This window comes from Oncorhynchus mykiss, chromosome 22, assembly GCF_057628025.1.
Source record: "Oncorhynchus mykiss isolate SJ-2025 chromosome 22, ASM5762802v1, whole genome shotgun sequence".
Classification (NCBI taxonomy): Eukaryota; Metazoa; Chordata; class Actinopteri; order Salmoniformes; family Salmonidae; genus Oncorhynchus; species Oncorhynchus mykiss.
Genome location: NC_143043.1, coordinates 28,466,989 through 28,489,886, shown reverse-complemented (window position 1 = coordinate 28,489,886; position 22,898 = coordinate 28,466,989). Strand labels below are relative to the sequence as shown.

The window sequence follows — 22,898 nt, the reverse complement described above, 5'->3', positions numbered from 1 at the left end:
TAGCTCCAGACAGTGTCTGACAGGTAGATGGCTATCTTGAACTAAACCAGGAAACATTCCACTACAGGATATCTGGACAGCATGGAGAAGGCCTGGAGATAGTGAACACAGGAAATGTATTAAGAATGGAAATGAGATATGTTATGGAAACAGTTATCTTGTCATACATCATTTATCTTTCCCGGAGTATGGGGATCATTGACTAGACTAAAACGGACAAAAAATGGACTAAAACTGGTTCTCAGAATCAAATCAAAGGCACCTGTCTCACTTCAGAGGTCTCGTAGCATTTTAGAGTACTTTTGCCATTTTTGTTGGTACATACAGTATTTAGTCCATCCCCTGCATTTTTGCCCTCCCTCTCTCCCTCCCTCCCTCCCTCCCCCTTTCCCCTCCCCCTTTTATCACTCTATCTTCTCTCCCTCCTCCCTCTTTCTCTGGCCACCTATTCTGTGCCCAGTACAGAGGGACAGAGGTGGTATTGTGCTGTACAGAGAGAGTTTCCTCTGACGTCCCCCTGAAGTTCTCCCGAGGCTTGGGCATAGCTTTTACAGCAAAGACATAGTTATGTAAGCCGAGCTCAGACAATGCCCCCCTGTACTCACTGTTCTGTCTCTTCCTGTGTCTTCAACACTGATTACACTCAGGCTATAGGGGCAGGGAGAATGGAGGGACGAGATGGGAGGGAGGTGGAAGAAGGTAGGCGGAGGTGGATGAGGTGGAAGGAGGTGGAAAAGGTGGAAGGAAGAGGAAAAAGGTTGAAGGTAGAAAAAGGTGGGAAAAGGTGGAAGGAGGTTGGGAAAGGAGGAAAAAGGTGAAAGGAGGAAAATGTGGAAAAATGTGAGAGAAGGTAGAAGGTGGAAAGAGGTGGAAGGAGGTGGAAGAATTTGGGAAAATGTAGAAAAAGAAGGAAAAGGTGAAAAATTATGAAAAAGGTGGAAAAGGAGGAAAAGGTGGAAGGAGGAAAAGGTAGAAAAAGTTAGGAGGTGGGAAAAGGTGTAAGGAGGCGACAGGTAGTCTAGCGATTAAGAACGGTGGGCCAGTAACCGAAAGGTTGCTGGTTTGAATCCCTGAGGTAACTATGTGAAAAATATATTGATGTGCAAGGCACTTAACCCAATTTTTTTCCTGTATGTCGCTCTGGATCTGCTAAATTACGTAAATGTAATGTAATGTAAATGGTAGGTGGAAAAGGTGGAAGTAAGAACAATAGTTAGAGAGAGAGGTTGAATAGAGAGGTTGAACAGAGGGATGATGCTCTACATTGACCTCTGGACATGGCGTATGTCCATTTCCTGGAACATTCAGCCCTCAGATGAACCCTGACACACCTGTCTATGGCTGGTATACTATACAAGACAAAGAAAGTAGGTCAGTATGATCCAAAAATATTATTACACTTGAATCTACATTTTAATAACTACAGCCATTTTGTGATCTGACTAAATGCATAGTCTTTGATGTCTAAAGGAAATGAACCAGACATTCTTTTTCTGATTTTGTTCTGAATCTAGGTGTTTTTCTTGTTTATAACCCCTGAATTATAATATTTAAAGGCAAGTAGACTGTCTAACCATAACACATATCTGTCCTAATGGATATTGGTGAATGAAGCCTGTGAATATGACGGTGTGTAGGGACTTCCTGTTTGAATAGCCCTGCCCCCTCTGGCCGAGGCCTCGTTCCTGTCTCGTGTGACGGCATGTGGGATGGAACCTCAGTGCCAGAGGGCCGGAGCTCCTAGAAACACACACATACACACATTCATGAACACACTTCGCATTCCAGCGGCCTGGTTCTGGCAGAACCGTGCAGGATGACTGACTGCTGTCTGGACCCAGACATAAACACCCAGGCACACGTTTAGTCACATGCGTACGCTCACACACACACATGTGCATGCACACACACACGCACGCACACACACTGTGCCCAATGGCTGTAAACATTGATGGATGAGTCTGCAGTTGAAAGGCGTTTTTATGATGCTGCCCTACTACTGTATACCAGCACGTGTTTGTGATGGGTTACTGTACATGTTGCCAAAATGCCATGTTTGGGTGTGTGATCATAGTAGGCGTGTTACCACACGTGTTGGATGTATTCGCCAAAGATGCACGTGTTCGTGACGGGTTTTGGGGATTGGTACAGTAGAAATTAATGGAGATTGTGTGAGAGAGGGATGAGAGCAGAAGACTCTTGAATATTGGACTTGTGGGACACCCCTCTTTTCTAATTTTCCTCATACCTCCATTTTTGCAAGAGACTCTTACATCACCTTTAAGCACCTTACAACTTTGGGCTAAATGAAGAGAGCAGTAACGAGTGGTAGAGTGAGAGAAATTAAAGGGAGGAAAAAGGAAGGAGAGAAAGAGAGAAAGAATGAAAGAAAGAATGAGAGAATAAGTACAATGAAAAATCAGCAAGGGCCTTAGGGATGGAAAAGACTGCCATTGCAGAAAAAAACGAATGGAAAAATAGGAAGAATGAAAGGGGGGGATGAGAGAGAGAGAGAGAGAGAAAACGAAAGAAAACGAAAGAGAGAAAAAGAAAGGGCCAGAGAGACCGAAGAGAGAGCGAGAGTGGGTGTGACGCCAAGTGAAAGAGAAAGGGGGTGTGTCCGCCTCCGTCTGTCCCCTCCCTCTGTAGGTATAGATGCTACAGGCTGGTCTCCCTGCATCCCAGAGCACAGCACAGAGCCCCAGAGCATCAAGCCCTTCAGCCTCAGACACAGCCTCAGCCAGAGCCTGTCCAGTGTGCTGCACTAGTCCTGAGACCCACCAGCTCAGTGAAGTAGTCCAGCCACCAGAGTCAGCATACCTCACACAGAACTAGGATAATTACTTTACTATCCTAGTTCTACTATCCTAGTTCTAATGTTCTAGTTCTACTGTTCTAGTCATGTACAAGGCTCAGTCTGTGAACTAGTCCAGAGCTGGTTGATATTTACTCTGTGAAAGTTCTCCAGTACTGTAGTCCAGTAGCTCACCTTAGTCCACCTCTTAGTCCTGGACTGAGATTATTAAGTCTTCAGTCAACTGCATCTAGTGAGAGCCACCAGCCAGTCCTGAGACCGCTGCAGATCACCTTCCACCATGCAGCTCTCACACACCTTCCTCGTCTTCCTCTTCCTCCTTTTCATCGTTGGGATTGCACTGGCCGGCTCATCCACGGCTCGGAGAAGCAGAGGTAAGTGACATCTGTATCACCATCATTGCCATGTAAAACCTTTACAGTCAACTCCAAAGAAATGCAATGTTAATGGAATTGCTTGGCTTGTATAAACTGAAAAAGACTTGAATTAGAACTGAAGAACTCCAATGCAGAGCTTGCAGTTATACAATATGCACGTATCAGGAGTCGACTTTACATCACATAGCATGAATATATGTTGTTATGGGAATTCTGCCATGCAAATTATAGGCTATTGAGTTTTGCAAAGAAAGTTAGCCTCAGATTGTATAAATGAAATGTGAATGAAATTTATGTGGACATGCAGTTGAATTAAATGTGGTCACCCATGCACATTATATTATTGCAATGCATTTGATGATGGTGACTGCTCAGGTTCATGAAGAATTGTTGGACCAAACTATACAGTATTGGTGGCTGGTATCTTATCACAATCAGACACAGTTAAATCGTAGTAGACAGCTTCGATGAATCCTGTAGTGATTATGCGTTCAGATAATATTGCTAGACATTATTGCAGTGTTGGATCTGAAACTGGCATGTGACTGATATTAAAATCCTTCCGCTGAAACTACGCCCAATGCTATGAAACTGCTTGCTCCATTACATGGTCCAAACCAAGGTGACGATTTCATTTTCATGCTATGTGGTTGTGGTATAGGACTCTGCATACTATGCAGCATGATGAATGGTACGCAATTGTTATTATATGTTGGGTGGTATGTCCTGCAGATGTTGCCGTGACGTCCACAGGTGGCCGTTGCCTTGCCACACATTGCCAGGAAGGCCAATGATTCTAATGTCTAGAAGCATGCACCCCAGTTCCTCGTAAAGTTTGTCCTATTGTGCCACAATGTAAAATACACTACACTACTGTAGGTCTACTGTACATCATGCTGAAAATGGATGAACTGTCTTTAGTTGACCTGGAGCAAGGTGTTCCAATTCACTACAGACCATGTCCATAATTGTGCTTGTGCTGTTTTTATGAGCCACGTGAGTTTGTCCCATTTCTATGAAACAAGGTGGGCAGGTGATGATGAGAGAGGTTAACTGCTGCCAGAGTAGTATATAATGTAGTATATAATGTCGAGATGCTCATGTCTCCGTCCTAACAATGGTAGTCGTTGTCCTAAAGGCAGAAAGGCAGCCGACAAGCTTAGGTCTGCATATAAAGCCCATAGAAATACATTGGGCTTATTTTGGACAGATTTTGACGTTAGTGAAACCTCTCGCTCTGCCTCTTCCTCTCTGCTGCCTCTAATAGTGTTCAGTTTGCACTAATGAAAGTGTTTCCAGGTTACAGGTCAGGGTTGTTGGTAGTTTGGCCCTTTGTCCTTGTCTCACCTTTGAGACAGAAAATGTGTTTTTATTGCAGTTGAATTATTTTAAATTCAAGTGAAATAGATAGAACAGTAGACATTACAAAGAAATAGAGGCATTTCAAATGTCATATTATGGCTGTACAGTGTTGTAATGATGTGCAAATAGTTAAAGTACAAAATGGAAAATAAATAAACATGAATATGGGTTGTATTTACAATGGTGTTTGTTCTTCACTGGTTGCAAGTCTGTCTGTCTGTCTGTCTGTCTGTCTGTCTGTCTGTCTGTCTGTCTGTCTGTCTGTCTGTCTGTCTCTCTCTCTCTCTCTCTCTCTCTCTCTCTCTCAGCAGTTAGTTATTTTTCAACATGTTTTAAATGGGGCCATAAAATGGAATCTGTTTAATATGGGAATCAGCCCTGTTTTGAGGGATCACTCTGGTTAGGATTTTCACAACAGTCACGGGAAACTCTGCCATGCTGTCCCATTAACCCACACCCGCTCTGACGCATACACAAGGGTCACACACACACGTGCACACACACACACACTATATATATACACGCAGTGTGTTTTAGTTTAATTCTGGCTCCCGTTTCCCATGTCTCCACAGTGCCGCCACACTGTTTTCTGTAAATTAAAGTTGGGCACTTTGAAAACTTTGATGCTAATAAAGCTGATTTTAAGTGAGTGAGACTACAGAGGAGAGTCGGTTAGAAGGGCAAGCACTGTGGAAAAACTGTGACATTGGCTTACAGACAGTTCCACAGTGTGTTGTTAGCTGAAGTTGGCTTACAGACAATAACATTGAGATTGGATGAACGAGTGTAACGTGAGTTTGCTTTGGAGGTCTGTCAGAGGTGGGTGTGGCTCTTCATTTTGACATGTGTTCCCTGTCCCTAGTTGGAATATGTTACGTCAAGTTATCTCTGGCTGAAGTGACCTCAAATACAGACTCTGGATCAGTTTGTTGATGTGCTTTATACTTCTTTGTGCATGTTGGGTGTGTGTGCTCTAACAGCCTGAGAGATGGACGGATGGATGAGAGAGGTTTAGAAAGATGGAGGGATGATTAGAGAACAATGGAGTGCCGGAGAGATGAAGGGAGGGAGAGTTGGTGAAAGGGAGAAATGGAGTTTTGTTGCCAGAGAAAAGAAAACAACTGCAGTTGAGCCATATGTGGGAGATATAGTATGAGATCAGGGGGACCAGTGCAGGGGATAGCGTGGGAGCCTTAGCCCAGGCACGGCTTGCTCCAGCTGGGCTGTGAGGTAAAGCTCCCCCTGAGAACCCGAAGCATGGCTGGGCTGGCCCATGGCCGAGGGTGTGGTGTAGTGGTGTGGAGCCCACTATAGCGTATCAAATCCCCTCTCCCCCATCCCCCATTGGAATTTTGTGACAGGTGAGGTCTGCTTGTCATTTCTTACCACCTTCAAGCTGTTTCTGTTTTTCTCAAAGTTGACTCTTTTTGTTTGGAGACAGAACCATTCCAAACACTTTTTCTTCTAGTTGGACAAGAGAGATTTTTTACACTTCATTGAATTAAATGAAGCCGACTCTGTTACCAAGAGTCGTAAAACTTGTCTTTGCTGGCCGTGGGAAGCCAAGTCCCTTTGCACCTCTCCACCTTCTCATTCCCAGGATGGAAACACAAGAACTAAACACCTGCAGAGCTGCGTAAAGTCAACTAGAGCCATAAAGCCCCACGCACACAAAACCTACCTAGCAGTGTGTGAATGTGTGTTTTATGTACTGTATGTGCATACAGCGGGATAATATTAATCAATGTCCTTTCAAAGAGAGGAATGAATAGAGGAATGATAGGACACGAGAGAAGAGAAATTGAAAGACGGAGGGCCGAAAACAAGCTGCCAAGAGGATCTAGTTTGGGTGTGCAAAAGAGCAAGACTTAAATCAACAATGTGACAATGCTGATTCCAAAGCTACACACACACACACACACACACGCGCACAAACACCCGCGGAGTGGGTGTTTGTAAATTTTCATAGCAGCGAGAGCACTGAGCTCACCCTCTGACAGGCCTAATGACCACCTCCCTCTCCAAGAGGACCATCCATCACCAGGGATGAGCCAAGATGGCCGTCGTGAAGTCCAGTCGCCTCCAGTCAATGTTTCCGCTCAGTGTCTCCTGTCCAAGGGAGCTTCTGCAATCCCAAGAGGAATAGTGGGATCAGAGAGGAAGTATTTATTGTATCTTTTAAGTGTGCTGGCTGTGTTTTCATAGTTTGGCTGATCCTTTGGTCCACTTTTTGTGGTGATTCACATGTATGAATTTGAGCTTGCATCTCTTGAGCAATGCAGGATTTCCGTTTAGGATTGTTGAAGTTTAAAGGGCCAATCTGCAGTTGCTACATCCATGTTTCGTGCTTAAATTAATGATAAATACCCATAGACCTTATAAATGCTTCATGAGCTTAGTTCGACTGTCGTACCCCATCAGAACCAAAAATGTAAACTTGATTTACTCCAATGTTTGTATACAAAATAAATGCAAACAAACGTTTGATATTATGGATGGTCAGTCCTTGCATCCATAGCTCTATGATTTTGAATGGTTGCATTTCTCCATTCCCATCCCTTAGCGAAACATTGCCCCTTTAGGTACAGCTAGGTGCTTTTCTCTGATATTTTCATGAAGTGTGATAATGGATAAAGCTGCTGTAGCAAACCTTATGACATGGTGACGGGCAGAGTTCTCCTCAATAAAAACACAACATCTCACTGATCCTCCCTCTTAGCAACCACTCAGACAAACCCTGCAGCTATTTGGAAAATGTGCATTGGCTATCACCTTCTAATAACATCCAGTTGACATTTATGAAAGGCCTTATGATTTATTTATCCATTGCATAATACAACAATCAGCATTGCTGCTGAGATCTGGAACACAGTGTGTCCTAGACAACATGAAGTACACCGTACACACTGTGTCCTTATCACAACATAATGCACAGCCTCTTCATTTACATTTAATTACTATGGTAGCACATGTGAGTAATATGTTGTTGCTATAGGTGCAAACTTCTCACCCGGTGCAAACGCTTAGTAATTTAATTATGGGCCTTGGTTGTCAGAGGTATCCCTTGTCTTTGTGGTTCATCAGTGCAAGGTCATAGAGTCAGTTGATACATGGCATTTAGCGGAAGTATTTATTCTTTACAAATAACAGGCTAACTAGAGGTGTGCTGGCTTCTGCCCTCAGTACAGCCCTAGGTGCGTGTGTGCGTGTGTGCGTGCGCGCACAATGCCGGAGGTGATGATCAGGTGGTTCTGGATTTTCATTTGGTCGTCAAGCTCTAGGTCAGTTGTGACCGTGACAAGGCTTTGGTCAGTTTGAACATTCTGTGTCATTCCTAATCATCTCTGCCTCGTATCCAAGACGATACCAAAATCCTCTTCTTCCCTTAGATATCTGTGTTATGGTTGGCTAATATTCCAATTTCTTGTTATCTATTCTGGTGGCTTGGTTGTGAACAGTTTCCCTTTGATGTAGATTGATGATTGGGGTTATGATACTGTCTATTTATAAACTTCCAGTCATGTTAGACTGGAAATACAGATAAGTCCCTGTTGTAGAACGGCCAAACTGTTGGGATTTGGACCAGGTTGTTAGGGGACTGAGCCAATGTTTGCTTGTTTTGGAGTTGGAGAAACGCAGCCAGAAATTTCCTGATGTTTCATACACTGGAAAGCCCTCTCATTGGAGCCAGAGCTAGAGCCAATCCCCCATTGTTTCATCAGAAATATAGAGGGAGAAACAAAACAAATGCAGTCTTGATAGGAAACACACAGTTGGCAAAGACTGAGGCTATTCATCAAAGCATGGTTTCCCCTCATTTCTCCCCAACCTCTTTGTCTCTGGCGTCCGCTGGCAGTACGTGCACATTTATTTTTCAAAAGCACGTTCCACAATTTGCATTTTACTCTTTAGTTTGCCCCTAGATATCTCACTGCAGTTCGCTGAATGCACATGCTGTACAGTGAGGTAAAATGTCTGAGAATTCTGCTCTCAGACTTACTGTGTAAGTCAGACTTACCACTTACTGTGTATTTGCCACTCTCTCATACACCTTTGCTTTACTTCTCTCTGTTTTTGTGTTTATCTTCACGTGTTAACGAGGCAGACACTTTAAATCCTTCCCTAAACTCTCATACCAAACACAGTCCTGGCCAAAGGTCTCTCACCCTGCTGTTTACACTACCAGTAAACACCAATGAAACCAGTTTTCTGCCTCTGCACTGCACTTTTCTCTGTTTGGGTCTTTGTCTCTCTATGGTTTCTGTCCTTGTGTAACCTGTTTCTCTGAGCTCCTTGGGTAGGGCATGTGGTCTTGGGGGTTCAAACGCTGTTGATTTTGGCAGGATATGTCAAGTGTCTTCACTGACATTTTCAACCTCTCCCTGTCCAAGTCTGTAATACTAACTTGTTTAAAGCAGACCACCATAGTCCCTGTGCCCAAGAACACTAAGGTAACCTGCATAAATGACTACTGACCCGTAGTACTCAAGTCTGTAGCCATGAAGTGCTTTGAAAGGCTGGTCATGGCTCACATCAACACTATTATCCCTGAAGCCCTAGACCCCCCACTCCAATTTGCATACCACCCTAACAGATCCACAGATGATGCTATCTCTATTGCACTCCACACTGCCCTTTCCGACCTGGACAAAAGGAACACCTATGTGAGAATGCAATTAATTTACTACAGCTCAGCTTTCAACACCATAGTGCCCTCAAAGCTCATCACTACGCTAAGGACCATGGGACTAAACACCTCCCTCTGTAACTGGATTCTGGACTTCCTGAAGGGCCGCCCCAGGTGGTAAGGGTAGGTAACAACCCATCCGCCATGCTGATCCTCAACAAAGAGGCCCCTCAGGAGTGCGTGCTCAGTCCCCTCCTGTACTCCCTGTTCACTCATGACTGCACAGCCAGACACGACTCCATCATTACCATCAACACCGTCATTAAGTTTGCCGATGACACAACAGTGGTGGGCCTGATCACCAACAATGACGAGACAGCCTATAGGGAAGAGGTCAGAGACCTGCCCATGTGGTGCCAGGACAACAACTTCTCCCTCAACGTGATCAAGCCAAAGATGATGATCGTGGACTACAGGATAAGGCGGACCGAGCACGCCCCCACCAACGGGACTGTAGTGGAGCAGGTTGAGAGCTCCAAGCTCCTTGTTGTCCACATCACCAACAAACTAAGATGGTCCAAGCACACCAAGACAGTGGTCCTAAGATCCTCAAAAGGTTCTACAGCTGCACCATCGAGAGCATCTTGACTGGTTGCATCACTGCCTGGCATGGCAATTGCTCGGCCTCCGATTGCAAGGCACTACAGTGGGTAGTACATCACTGGGGCCAAGCTTCCTGCTATCCAGGACCTCTATACCAGGCGGTGTCAGAAGAAGGCCCTAAAAATTGTCAAAGACCACCCACCCTAGTCATAGACTGTTCTCTCTGCTACCGCACGGCAAGCGGTACCGGAGTTCCAAGTCTAGGTCCAAGAGGCTTCTAAACAGCTTCTACCCCCAAGCCATAAGACTCCTGAACATCTAATCAAATGGCTACCCATACTAATAGCATTGCCCCCCCCCCCCACCCCCTATTTTACACCGCTGCTACTCTCTGTTATTATCTCTGCCTAGTCACTTTAATAACTCTACCTACATATATTACCTCAACTAACTGGTGCCCCCTCTCATTGACTCTGTACCGGTACCCCCTGTATATAGTCTCGCTATTGTTATTTTACTGCTGCTCTTTAATTACTTGTTACTTTTATTTCTTATTCTTATTCATATTTTTTTTAACTGCATTGTTGCTTTGGGGCTTTAAGTAAGCATTTCACTGTAAGGTGTATTCGGCGCATGTGACTAATACAATTTGATTGATTTGTTTCCGTTGTCTATGTAAACGAAACCAGTCTTGAGACTATTATTATTCCAATTCAAAGCAGCCTCTGTCTGTGTGTGTAGAGAAAGAGGAAAGGCATTCATTGTGCCCAATGTGTGTGTGTGCCCTCCATTCCGACCTTACTGAACACTCTCCTCTCCCACAGTGCGACGTCAGAACATGAAGGTGAGGATCAACGCTACAGGCGACACCATCGTGATGAAGTTTGTACGTCCGAACGCTGACACCAAGCTGGAGGGCTACATCCTGGGCTACGGCAGCAGCATGTTCTCTAAACAGTTTATCCAACTCCCAGAGAACGGACTGCCATACGAGACAGAGATTGGTGAGGCGTGTGTGTTTTGTGTGTTATGTATGATTGCATGATCATTCCCCATAGCATTGACAGTATAATCAAAATGTGAATGATGCCATGTAGGTTTTCCAAAGGAATACAAAGATTTGAGCCTTTGAGGCTTACAGACCAGCAACTATAGAGTGGTTTCGCACACAGACAGTATGTGTGTTATGTTGACGGTTTAGTCATGTTTTGATTAATGTCATCACCGACAGAGAACACATCTGTGCAGACTCCAACACCCCTCCAACACATACACACCTACACACCAGTGGAGGCTGCTGAGGGGAGGACGGCTCGGAATAATGGCTGGAACAGAGCAAATGGAATGCCATGTGTTTGATGTATTTGATACCATTCCACCTATTCCACTCCAGCCATTACCACGAGCCCATCCTCTCAAATGAAGGTGCCTGCAACGTCCTGTGTTACACACATGAAGATGCACACACACACACACACACACACACACACACACCTCACTCGCAGTGTAATGTCAAAGACAGCCTGCCCTATTCATTTCTGGAATGTTCGGTCAGGTCACATTTGGGAACGTCCAAACTCAACCCCATTGAGGGCCTCCTGAAACACGATCAAATTCAGAGTCAATAATTAACAATCTTCTGTGATCAAGGCTATTCCCTGACTCTATTCCAGATGCCGAGCCCAAGTACCTGATCGCTGTCCAGCCCATCCCAGTCAATGATGTGAAGAAACAGTGCACAGGTACCACACATGCACCAACTCCAAGTGTTACCAGTAATAATGTGATAAATGATTGACTCTTTTCTCATTTATGCCCATTCCTTTCAATCTGACGAGATTTACCTTTGAACTGACCCCTGTGACTCCATAGGCAACGTGAACCTGGAGAAGCCCCTCCACCTGGTGATTGGGTCCGTGACCCCCACCTCCGTGCTGCTGTCCTGGGGAACCCTCCTCAAGACGCCCTACGAGGGGAACATCATGAACGACTGCCTGGAGGACGGGTGAGTTAGCGCATGCACGCACATGCACGCTCAGCAGAGTGAGCCAGTACAGGTACACAGCCCACATCCCAACCTACCTACAGGGGTTCCGGTGCTAGTTCGTCATGCTCTGACACCATAGTAAGAAGATTATTTTCCCAGCTTGAGAAAAACAAAGCTGTATTTCACTCAAACTCACCCTCATATTATATACAACAGACAGCTTTAAACATGTGGTCGAACTGCAACACATCGTCTGCCAGTCTTTCTGGTTACTGAGTGGAGGTGGAAGGCAGTGGGCGAGGGCACAGGTGTTTAGTAGTGGTTGGAGTGATCCTCATCCTACACATCAACTCATTGACACATTCTTCTCTACTTCTCTAAACTTCCCCTGGAAAAGACATTGGAAAGCTTGACCTCACCCTACTCTGCTCCCAGTCCCTGCTGGCTTTTTAAACTCTCTAATGTCAGTTATGGCTGTCACTGCCCTGTGCCCCTGGCCTGCACAACACGTCTCAACCAGGATACCAGAACTTACAGCTTTACTTTCATGGCAGTCACTGACACAAAATGGTGGACAGACTCTCACAGTTTTATAACAAGCCATTGTTTTAACTTACAAATCAATCCTAGGAAACTGTGCCATCATAACGCTTTACCATCCATGTTACCACACCATTTCTGACATTTCTATTCCATTCTATGTTTGTTGACACTTGTCACTACAGCATACACAATGTTCTAATACTGCTGATGAAAATGTGTGATAATGAACAATGTTGTGTTCTATCTGGGTTGACGCAGGAACTACACGGTGCGCTACCGTGAGAGGAACCGGAAGTGGACCTACCAGACGTGCCCCGCAAGCGACACGGTCATCGACAGCCTTAAGCCCAACACGGCCTATGAGTTTGGTGTCCGACCCAACAACAAGGAACGCAGCGGAGTATGGAGCAAGCCAGTCATCCACAACACCAACATGAGCGGTACGTACCTAAACCCTTCCCCTCTTTCCTTCCATAGTTCAAATCATTCCCCCTTTAAATGCCCAAAATTGATGCAGCATTGACTCTGTCAGCATCTCACACAGATCACATGTTTTATATTTACTGTACAGTATATTCCTTGTGGTCCAATACTAGTAACATATATTCTATTAGTTCCAGTTATTCATTAGTATTGTGTTGTGTTTTCCAGGGAAGGCCATGCAGAAACCCTACAAACCAAGGACACCTCTGAAGCCTGTGGTAAGTGCTGCACACATTGCTCTTTTACTGCCCTCTAGTGATTATGTAGTGTGCTCTAGTCATTATGTAGTGTGCTCTAGTCATTATGTAGTGTGCTCTAGTCATTATGTAGTGTGCTCTAGTATGTAGTGTTTTAGTATGTAGTGTGATCTAGTGTGTAGTGTTCTCCAGTATGTAATGTAATGTAATTTGTGTAGTGTGCTCAAATGTGTAATGTGCTCTAGTGTGTAGTGCGCTCTAGTGTGTAGTGTGCTCTAGTATGTAATTTGTGTAGTGTGCTCAAATATGTAATGTGCTCTAGTGTGTAGGGTTTCAGTATGTAGTGTGCTCTAGTGTGTAGTGTGCTCAAATATGTAATGTGTGCTAGTATGTAGTGTGCTCTGGTGTGTAGTGTGCTCTAGTGTGTAGTGTTGTAGTATGTAGTGTGCTCTAGTATGTAGTGTGCTTTAGTGTGTAATGTGCTCTAGTATGTAGTGTTCTCTAGTATGCAATGTGCTCAAGTATGTAAGGTGCTCTCGCTTGTAATGTCTTCTAGTATGCAGTGTGCTCTAGTATGTAGTGTGCTCTAATACGTAAAGTGTTATAGTGTATAGTGTGCTCTAGTATGTAATGTTCTCTCGTGTGTAATGTGCTCTAGTGTGTAATGTGCTCTAGTGTGTAGTGTTTTAGTATGTACTGTGCTCTAGTGCGTAATGTGCTTTAGTGTGTAGTGTGCTCTAGTGTGTAGTGTGCTCCAGTGTGTAGTGTGCTCAGGTATGTAATGTGCTCTAGTGTGTACTGAGCTCTAGTGTGTAATGCGCTTTAGTGTGTAGTGTGCTCTAGTGTGTAGTGTGCTCTAATGTGCTCTAGTATGTAATATGCTCTAGTGTGTAGTATGCTCTAGTATGTAATGAGCTCTAGTATGTAATGAGCTCTAGTATGTCGTTTTTTAGTATGTACTGTGCTCTAGTGTGTAATGTGCTCTAGTGTGTACTGAGCTCTAGTGTGTAATGCGCTTTAGTGTGTAGTGTGCTCTAGTGTGTAGTGTGCTCTAATGTGCTCTAGTATGTAATATGCTCTAGTGTGTAGTATGCTCTAGTATGTAATGAGCTCTAGTATGTAATGAGCTCTAGTATGTCGTTTTTTAGTATGTACTGTGCTCTAGTGTGTAGTGCGCTCTAGTGTGTAGTGTGCTCTAGTATGTAATTTGTGTAGTGTGCTCAAATATGTAATGTGCTCTAGTGTGTAGGGTTTCAGCATGTAGTGTGCTCTAGTGTGTAGTGTGCTCAAATATGTAATGTGTGCTAGTATGTAGTGTGCTCTGGTGTGTAGTGTGCTCTAGTGTGTAGTGTCTTAGTGTGCTCTAGTATGTAGTGTGCTTTAGTGTGTAATGTGCTCTAGTATGTAGTGTTCTCTAGTATGCAATGTGCTCAAGTATGTAATGAGCTCTAGTATGTAATGAGCTCTAGTATGTTGTTTTTTAGTATGTACTGTGCTCTAGTGTGTAATGTGCTCTAGTGTGTGATGTGCTCAAGTGTGAAATGTCCTCTAGTGTGCACTGTGCTCTAGTGTGTAATGTGCTATAGTGTGTAATGTGCTCTAGTGTGTAATGTGCTCTAATGTGTAGTGTTTTAGTATGTACTGTGCTCTAGTATGCAATGTGCTCTAGTATGTAATGTGCTCTAGTGTGTACTGTGCTCTAGTATGCAATGAGCTCTAGTATGTGGTGTGCTAGTGTATGTGTTGTGGTCTAGTGATTATGTAGTGTGCCCTAGTATGCAGTGTGCTCAAATATGTAATGTGTGCTAGTATGTAGTGTGCTATGGTGTGTAGTGTGCTCTAGTGTGTAGTGTTGTAGTATGTAGTGTGCTCTAATACGTAAAGTGTTATAGTGTATAGTGTGCTCTAGTATGTAATGTTCTATCGTGTGTAATGTGCTCTAGTGTGTAATGTGCTCTAGTGTGTAGTGTTTTAGTATGCACTGTGCTCTAGTATGTAATGTGCTCTAGTGCGTAATGTGCTTTAGTGTGTAGTGTGCTCTATTGTGTAGTGTGCTCTAGTGTGTAGTGTGCTCAGGTATGTAATGTGCTCTAGTGTGTACTGAGCTCTAGTGTGTAATGCGCTTTAGTGTGTAGTGTGCTCTAGTGTGTAGTGTGCTCTAATGTGCTCTAGTATGTAATATGCTCTATTGTGTAGTGTGCTCTAGTATGTAATGAGCTCTAGTATGTAATGAGCTCTAGTATGTCGTTTTTTAGTATGTACTGTGCTCTAGTGTGTAATGTGCTCTAGTGTGTGATGTGCTCAAGTGTGAAATGTGCTCTTGTGTGCACTGTGCTCTAGTGTGTAATGTGCTATAGTGTGTAATGTGCTCTAATGTGTAGTGTTTTAGTATGTACTGTGCTCTAGTATGCAATGTGCTCTAGTATGTAATGTGCTCTAGTATGTAATGTGCTCTAGTATGTAAAGTGCTCTAGTGTGTACTGTGCTCTAGTATGCAATGAGCTCTAGTATGTGGTGTGCTAGTGTATGTGTTGTGGTCTAGTGATTATGTAGTGTGCTCTAGTATGTAATGTGCTCTAGTGTGTAGTGTGTTCTAGTATGTACTGTGCTCTAGTATGTAATGTTCTCTAGTGTGTAACGTGCTCTAGTATGCAATGAGCTCTAGTATGCAATGAGCTCTAGTATGTGTTGTGGTCTAGTGATTATGTTGTGTGCCCTAGTATTTAGTGTGCCCTAATATGTAGTGTGCTCTAGTATGTAGGGTGCGCTAGTATGTAGGGTGCTCCAGTATGTAGTGTGATCTAGTATGCGCTAGTATGTACTGTAGTGTGCTCTAGTATGTAATGTGCCCTGTTATGTAGTGTTCTCTAGTGTGTAATGTTCTCTAGTGTGTGATGTGCTCTTGTGTGTAGTTTTTTAGTATGTACTGTGCTCTAGTATGTAATGTTCTCTATTGTGTAATGTGCTCTAGTGTGTAGTGTTTTAGTATGTACTCTACTCTAGTACGTAATGTGCTCTAGTGTGCAGTCTGCTCTAGTATGTAATGTGCTCTAGTGTGTGATGTGCTCTAGTGTGTGATGTGCTCTAGTGTGTGATGTGCTCTAGTGTGTGATGTGCTCTAGTGTGTGATGCGCTCTTGTGTGTAGTGTTTTAGTATGTAATGTGCTTTAGTGTATAATGTGCTCTAGTGTGTAGTGTTTTAGTTTGTACTGTGCTCTAGTATGTAATGTGCTCTAGTGTGCAGTTTGCTCTAGTATGTAATGTGCTCTAGTGTGTGATGTGCTCTAGTGTGTGATGTGCTCTAGTGTGTGATGTGCTCTAGTGTGTGATGTGCTCTAGTGTGTGATGTGCTCTAGTATGTAGGGTGCGCTAGTGTGTGATGTGCTCTAGTATGTAGGGTGCGCTAGTATGTAGGGTTCTCCAGTATGTAGTGTGATCTAGTATGCGCTAGTATGTACTGTAGTGTGCTCTAGTATGTAATGTGCCCTGTTATGTAGTGTTCTCTAGTGTGTAATGTTCTCTAGTGTGTGATGTGCTCTCGTGTGTAGTTTTTTAGTATGTACTGTGCTCTAGTATGTAATGTTCTCTATTGTGTAATGTGCTCTAGTGTGTAGTGTTTTAGTATGTACTCTACTCTAGTACGTAATGTGCTCTAGTGTGCAGTTTGCTCTAGTATGTAATGTGCTCTAGTGTGTGATGTGCTCTAGTGTGTGATGTGCTCTAGTGTGTGATGTGCTCTAGTGTGTGATGTGCTCTAGTGTGTGATGCGCTCTTGTGTGTAGTGTTTTAGTATGTAATGTGCTCTAGTGTGTAGTGTGCTCTAGTATGCAATGAGCACTAGTATGCAAAAAGCTCTATTATGTGTTGTGGTCTAGTGATTATGTTGTGTACCCTAGTATGCACTGTGCCCTAATATGTAGTGTGCTCTAGTATATACTGTGCTCCAGTATGTAGTGTGATCTAGTGTGCGCTAGTATGTACTATGGTGCTCTGTTTTGTAGTGTGCTCTAGTGTGTAGTGTGCTCTAGTATGTAGTGTGCTCTAGTATGTAGTGTTTAGTATGTACTGTGCTAAAGTATGTACTGTGCTAAAGTATGTAATGTGCTCTAGTGTGTAACATGCTCTAGTATGCAATGAGCTCTAGTATGTGGTGTGCTAGCGTATGTGTTGTGGTCTAGTGATTATGTAATGTGCTCTTGTGTGTAATGTTCTCTAGTATGTAATGTTCTCTAGTATGTAATGTGATCTGGTATGTAATGTTCTCTAGTATGTAATGTGCTTGTGTGTAATGTGCTATAGTGTGTAGTGTGCTCTAGTATGTAGTGTTCTCTAGTATGTAATGTGATCTGGTATGTAATGTTCTCTAGTATGTAATGTGCTCTAGTAAGTCTACAGAGTGTAATATAAGAGCTGCAAGCAGCACATTCTTTCCATCCTACTCCTTATTGGAAAATAGCTAAACAACCAGCTAGCCATATTTGGCCAATAGCAGTAAAGAGGACCTTAGCCAGCTAATATCTGCATTACTAAAGAGGAGAGGAGAGGATAGGATAGGATAGGAGAGGAGAGGAGAGGATAGGAGAGGAGAGGAGAGGAGAGGAGAGGAGAGGAGAGGAGAGGAGAGGAGAGGAGAACTGGAGGAGGAGAAGAGGGCAAAGTAAATATTGGATTTTGGAAAGAGGTGAAGCAGAAAAGAGAGGAGAGAAGAGAGTGGAGGGAAATATGGAGAGAAGCGTTAGCCTTAACTTTCTGGCCGTGCTAAGTGACTGGACTGTGTGTCTCTGTCGTCTCACGTGCCGCCGGCCCCGCTCTCGTAAAGCTGCACAGCTGGCCAGCATCAGCCGCAACACTGGCACTTCCTGAGGGAAAGTTGGAATAACGATCTTCCCGCTGGAGAGTTTACAGATCAGACATGGAGAAGAGGGCATGGGGTTATGTAAGAGGGAGTGAGAGAGAGTGAGCGAGAGTGAGAGTGAGCGAGAGCAAATTGATTCTTTGACTCACTAAATTAGTGAAGTAGATAGCTCTTCATACTATCATTGTATAATTTTTTCATTTTATTTAACCTGTATTTTTCCAGACAATTCAATTAAGAACTAATTAAGAACTTATTTACATTGACGGACAGGCCAGTGACGACTCATACAGTATCATCTCTCTTTCTAAACCCCCTCCCTGTCACTCCCCCACATCTCTCTTTCTAAACCCCCTCCCTGTCACTCCCCCACATCTCTCTTTCTAAACCCCCTCCCTGTCACTCCCCCACATCTCTCTTTCTAAACCCCCTCCCTGTCACTCCCCCACATCTCTCTTTCTAAACCCCCTCCCTGTCACTCCCCCACATCTCTCTTTCTAAACCCCCTCCCTGTCACTCCCCCACATCTCTCTTTCTCTCCCCCCATCTCTCGCTCACTCTCTTTCTCTCTCCTAATAGAAAACGGTCAACATGCCACGGGCCTTCTTCCCTCCTCGTCACGGTAAGCCAATAGACACAGACAGACAGACAGACAGACACATTGATTTGACACACACACACACACACACACACACACACACACACATTTTCACTCTTCACATACGCTGCTGCTACTCGGTTTATAATCTATCCTGATTGCTTAGTCACTTTTGCCCCTACCTAGAGTACGTGTACATATTACCACAATTACCTAAACTACCTCGTACCCCAGGACATTACCTCGGTACTGGTACTCCTTACATAGCCTTGTTTTTGTTATTTTGTGTTACTATTTCATTTATTTATTGTATTATTATTTTATTTTTTTACTCTGCATTGTTGGGAAAGGGCTCATGAGTAGGCATTTCACGACAAAATCTACGTCTGTTGTATTCAGTGCATGTGACAAATACATTTTATTTTGACACACACACACACAGACACACACTCCTGCTTTGGTCATACCCACTGAACCCTGGTTTAATACAGCGGCAAAGACTTTACAGGACTTGATGATTTATCACTCTCCCTCCGAAACGTCTGTTTCACCCCTCCTCACTGAACCCTGCTCTGAGGAACCAGCACTGAAAGAATTTTTAATAGGACGTCTGATTTACGACTCTGCAGACACGACCTCATCATCATTCAGTCCCATGTTATACAGTAATCTCTTATTCGTCCTTCTGATTACCACAGTGTTTATTCCAGGTGACCAGAGAAGATGGCATTCCTGTTGTACACACAATACATGTTGCCTTGGATGACGATGTGATCAGCAAGATGCATGCTTGCTAGGGCTGTCAATGTTTTGAAATCATCCTTTTGACAGGCATGCTGTACTTAGGCCATACTGTACAATCTGCTCTTAACTGTAATGCACTGAGCCCATACATACAGTACATACTGCACTGCAGTGAACTGAACAGAGCTGCATGCATGTTATTTTCATTTGGAAGCTCCAGGATGGCAAAGTGATGATAGCTGTTTTGATGTGTGTCCCTTCCTTCTGTTCAGCTGTCCATAACAGGAGCCAGGGCAGAACCCTCTTCAGGACACCTGTAGCTCCAAGGACCACCTTCGGTAATGAGCCATGCAGCTATGTCCTATGATCTCTCCTTCTTGACCTTGCCGTTTTTTTCAATCTTATACTTTTCATGTCTCTTTCTTTTACTCAGAAAACCATTTCACAGTTTATATCCTGTAGCAGGACATCAAATCTCTCTCCACAGATTGTGTGTGATTCTTAAAGTTTGCTATATTCCTCAGCGCCAACCTCGGCCAATAGACAGCACTTCGTGTCCACTCCCCGACCCACAATGCCTCAGGTGCAGCACGAGCCAACTGGTAAACAGACAGACACTTTACTCCCTAATGAGACAGGACGGCTTAACCGTCAGCCAGCTTGGCTGCAGCCAATGAAAGGGTGGGCAGGCGTGGTTTCAGAGGGATCTTTTTTATGATTGGCTGCATGAGTAAGATTGGTATGCACTGAGTACAGTAAGTAGAGAGCCCCGGATCTCAGGAGAAGATGGCTGTCAGTTCCAATACTGCCTCAGACAATTCTCAAGAAGGTGGAGGTAGGTTGCCATGGCAGCATGACTTAGCCACGTGGTTGTATGGGCCTACTGAGAACATCCCAGGACCTTTTGAGCATATTGCATAAGCGCTGCTTGTTCCCGCAATGCGTTTCTCATCAGTTTCATTCCACAAACAAGTCAATCGTCTCTTTCTGTCTTCCTCTACACTCTTAGAAATAAGGGTTCCAAAACTATTCTTTGGCTGTCCCCATAAGATAACCCTTTTTGGTTCCAGGTAGAGCCCTCTGTGGAAAGGGTTCTACATGGAACCCAAAAGGGTTCTACCTAGAATCAGATAGGGTTCTTCAAAGGGTTCTCTTGTGGGGACAGCCGAAGAACCCTTTTAGGTTCTAGATACACTCTTAGAAAAAAAGGTGCTACCTTTGTCTCACTTCTTTACAGTCTCTGTGCATCCATTTGTCCATACTGTGTATCAATCAGCATCTTATACCATGATACCTGTCCACATTCATTAAGACATTTAAAACATTCCACTCAACATTCCCCAACACAACTGTTCATTTAGAATCATTGTTTTAACTCACAGTGCTTTGCTTTCAGCCAGTTGCAGTCTAGAAGGTGTTCAGTCTGCATGATGAAGTAGCATGCTACAAAATTATCACGCTTTCTCCCCAACAGGAACAGAGCCTCAGCTCTACCATAAAATGTCCTAATTTTTCATCTTCTATACTCTGTACCTCCTTTCTATCCTATCCCTTCCCTTCCCTTCCCTTCCCTTCCTATCCTATCCTATCCCTTCCTATCCTATTCTGATCATTCCCTTCCTATCGTATCCTATCCCTTCCTATACATTCCCTTCCTATCCTATCCCTTCCCTTCCTATCCTATCCATTCCCTTCCTATCTTATCCCTTCTCTTCCTATCCTATCCATTCCCTTCCTATCCTATCCCTTCTCTTCCTATCCTATCCATTCCCTTCCTATCCTATCCCTTCCCATCCCTTCCCTTCCTATCCTATCGATTCCCTTCCTATCCTATCCCTTCCCTTCCTATCCATTCCTATCCAATCTTTCATTGTATTCCTATTTGTCTATCGTTCCTGTTGTCCCTCTGGAACAAAAGTTCGCAAAACGTCAGGAAAAGGATAAAGTACCTGAAATAGATTAATAACAACAATACATTTATTGGTGATTTGCTTTTAACTCATTACATTTAAAGCCCTACCTGTCTGTTTATAACACAACTACACCACAAGCACCCCACAACCCTAACTGTGCTAGCATCACCATTATATGGCCATTAACATGAGAAGTGACACTGGGATGCCATGTTATATACTCATCTACAACCTTCTCCTTCCTCTCTCTCTCTCTCTCTCTCTCTCTCTCTCTCTCTCTCTCTCTCTCTCTCTCTCTCTCTCTCCTCTCTTCTCATCCTTCTGTGAGTTGAGGTAAAGTACCTGATCGGATTGAACAATCAATCAAAGATGGTCATTCAAATCCCTCATTAGGTGATCAATACTCCCTCTGTTAAAACTTCATGGATCACAGTCATCCAGTGGCACACAGCCAAATGTATTTTGGATGGCCGTCACTCACAGGTGTCCTAGGCCTGGTAGCAGCGTATGTGTGTAGTTACACGGTCGTTACACTGTAAACTGCTCCATATGGGCTCAGATCCTTTGAAATCCAACCCTCTGTATCAACATCTTGCCAGGTATATGTTATGTGCTGATTGAGGTTCAGGATAAGTTTCCCTAGCCCAAGTCGTAAACACATATCAGCCCGGTTATCGGAGAGTCTTTCTATCTATTTTCTATGGTTCTTCTATTTCATCTGTTAATGGATTCTATGGTTTCTCTAAAACATTCTATTTCCATGCCAATTTCTCCTCTTCGTTTTCCATTGTCAAAGACCTGTCCTTGGAGTACTGTCTGTTCTATTAGATTATATTTCTATGGCCTCATTGTACCACTCTCCTCTCTCACCCACCCCAGGACGAGCAGATCAGATCATATCTGCCTCCTCTCCTTCTGTGGATCTCCCCCGTGCCTCACCTGCCATCCCCCTGCCCTCCCCCAACCTCTCCTTACTCTCCCCTCAGCTCCTACCCTCCCCCACCCTCCCCCATGCCTCCCCCCAGCTCCTGCCCTCCCCCAACCTTCCCCTGACTTCCCCAGCTGACCCTGTACTTAACCCCAATCGTAACGGACAGAGACACAGGGGACCGGCCCAGGCTAGGCCCCAACAGGCCCAGCCCCAACAGCCTGCTAAGGTCACCCAGAACCGACAGACCCCCACGGGTAAAGATCTTGCTCTCTCCCCTCACCTAGGCTCTATCAGAGCCATAAAAACATGTATAATGGATCATTGAGTCCAAGTTTCTTAACCTCTGATAACAAACAAAGTTCTCTCTCACACAGCTCCCAGCCAATATCAGGTGGGACAACCTCTACCAAGTTAAGCCCTCATCACTGAGAGGGCCAATAGTAACAGCCGGAGTAACGATGACAACATTTAGTCCTATCACCATCTCTGTTGTCATCCAACCTCATGAAACCCAAAGCTCTCATTTGTCATGTCTGTTCACCATCAATCAATCATTCATTGGATGTCATCGTAGCTTACACATAACACTGTTGTCATCATAGATCATACACCGTTGCTATGGGTTGTTGTTTGTGTTGCACCACATACCTGTGTTCAAATACATGTGTATTTGAGTATCTGGTATTTAAAATACTTTTTGAGTACTTTCAAATACACAACTCAAAACAAGTAATTTTATTTGAGAATTTGTATGGTTATTTGTAAAAACCAAATAGTCTACCAAATGTATTTGAGAGTATTTTTTTCAAATACTTATTTCAAATACTATTTTCAAATACTTGCAGGTTAAATGCATTGGATTA

The 22,898-nt window shown here is 43.9% G+C and overlaps 1 protein-coding gene across 11 annotated transcripts in view; it reads left to right on the top strand.

The window, feature by feature from the left end:
* Positions 1-2,273: 2,273 nt before the first annotated feature.
* Positions 2,274-22,898, top strand: part of LOC110502006 (target of Nesh-SH3) — a 38,486-nt gene continuing 17,861 nt past the window's right edge. For 2 of the 11 annotated variants that reach the window (XM_036959547.2, XM_036959546.2), the window contains exons 1-10: positions 2,648-3,189; positions 10,609-10,788; positions 11,458-11,526; positions 11,657-11,789; positions 12,573-12,754; positions 12,966-13,015; positions 18,429-18,471; positions 19,464-19,529; positions 19,716-19,793; positions 21,984-22,289. In XM_036959547.2, coding sequence (XP_036815442.1) covers positions 3,096-3,189; positions 10,609-10,788; positions 11,458-11,526; positions 11,657-11,789; positions 12,573-12,754; positions 12,966-13,015; positions 18,429-18,471; positions 19,464-19,529; positions 19,716-19,793; positions 21,984-22,289 — 1,201 coding nt within the window. In that variant the 5' untranslated portion in view covers positions 2,648-3,095. Of the gene's footprint in view, positions 3,190-10,608; positions 10,789-11,457; positions 11,527-11,656; positions 11,790-12,572; positions 12,755-12,965; positions 13,016-18,428; positions 18,472-19,463; positions 19,530-19,715; positions 19,794-21,983; positions 22,290-22,898 lie in introns of all 11 variants that reach the window. The other 9 variants (XM_090215762.1, XM_036959548.2, XM_090215767.1 and 6 more) reach the window with 7 other exon arrangements.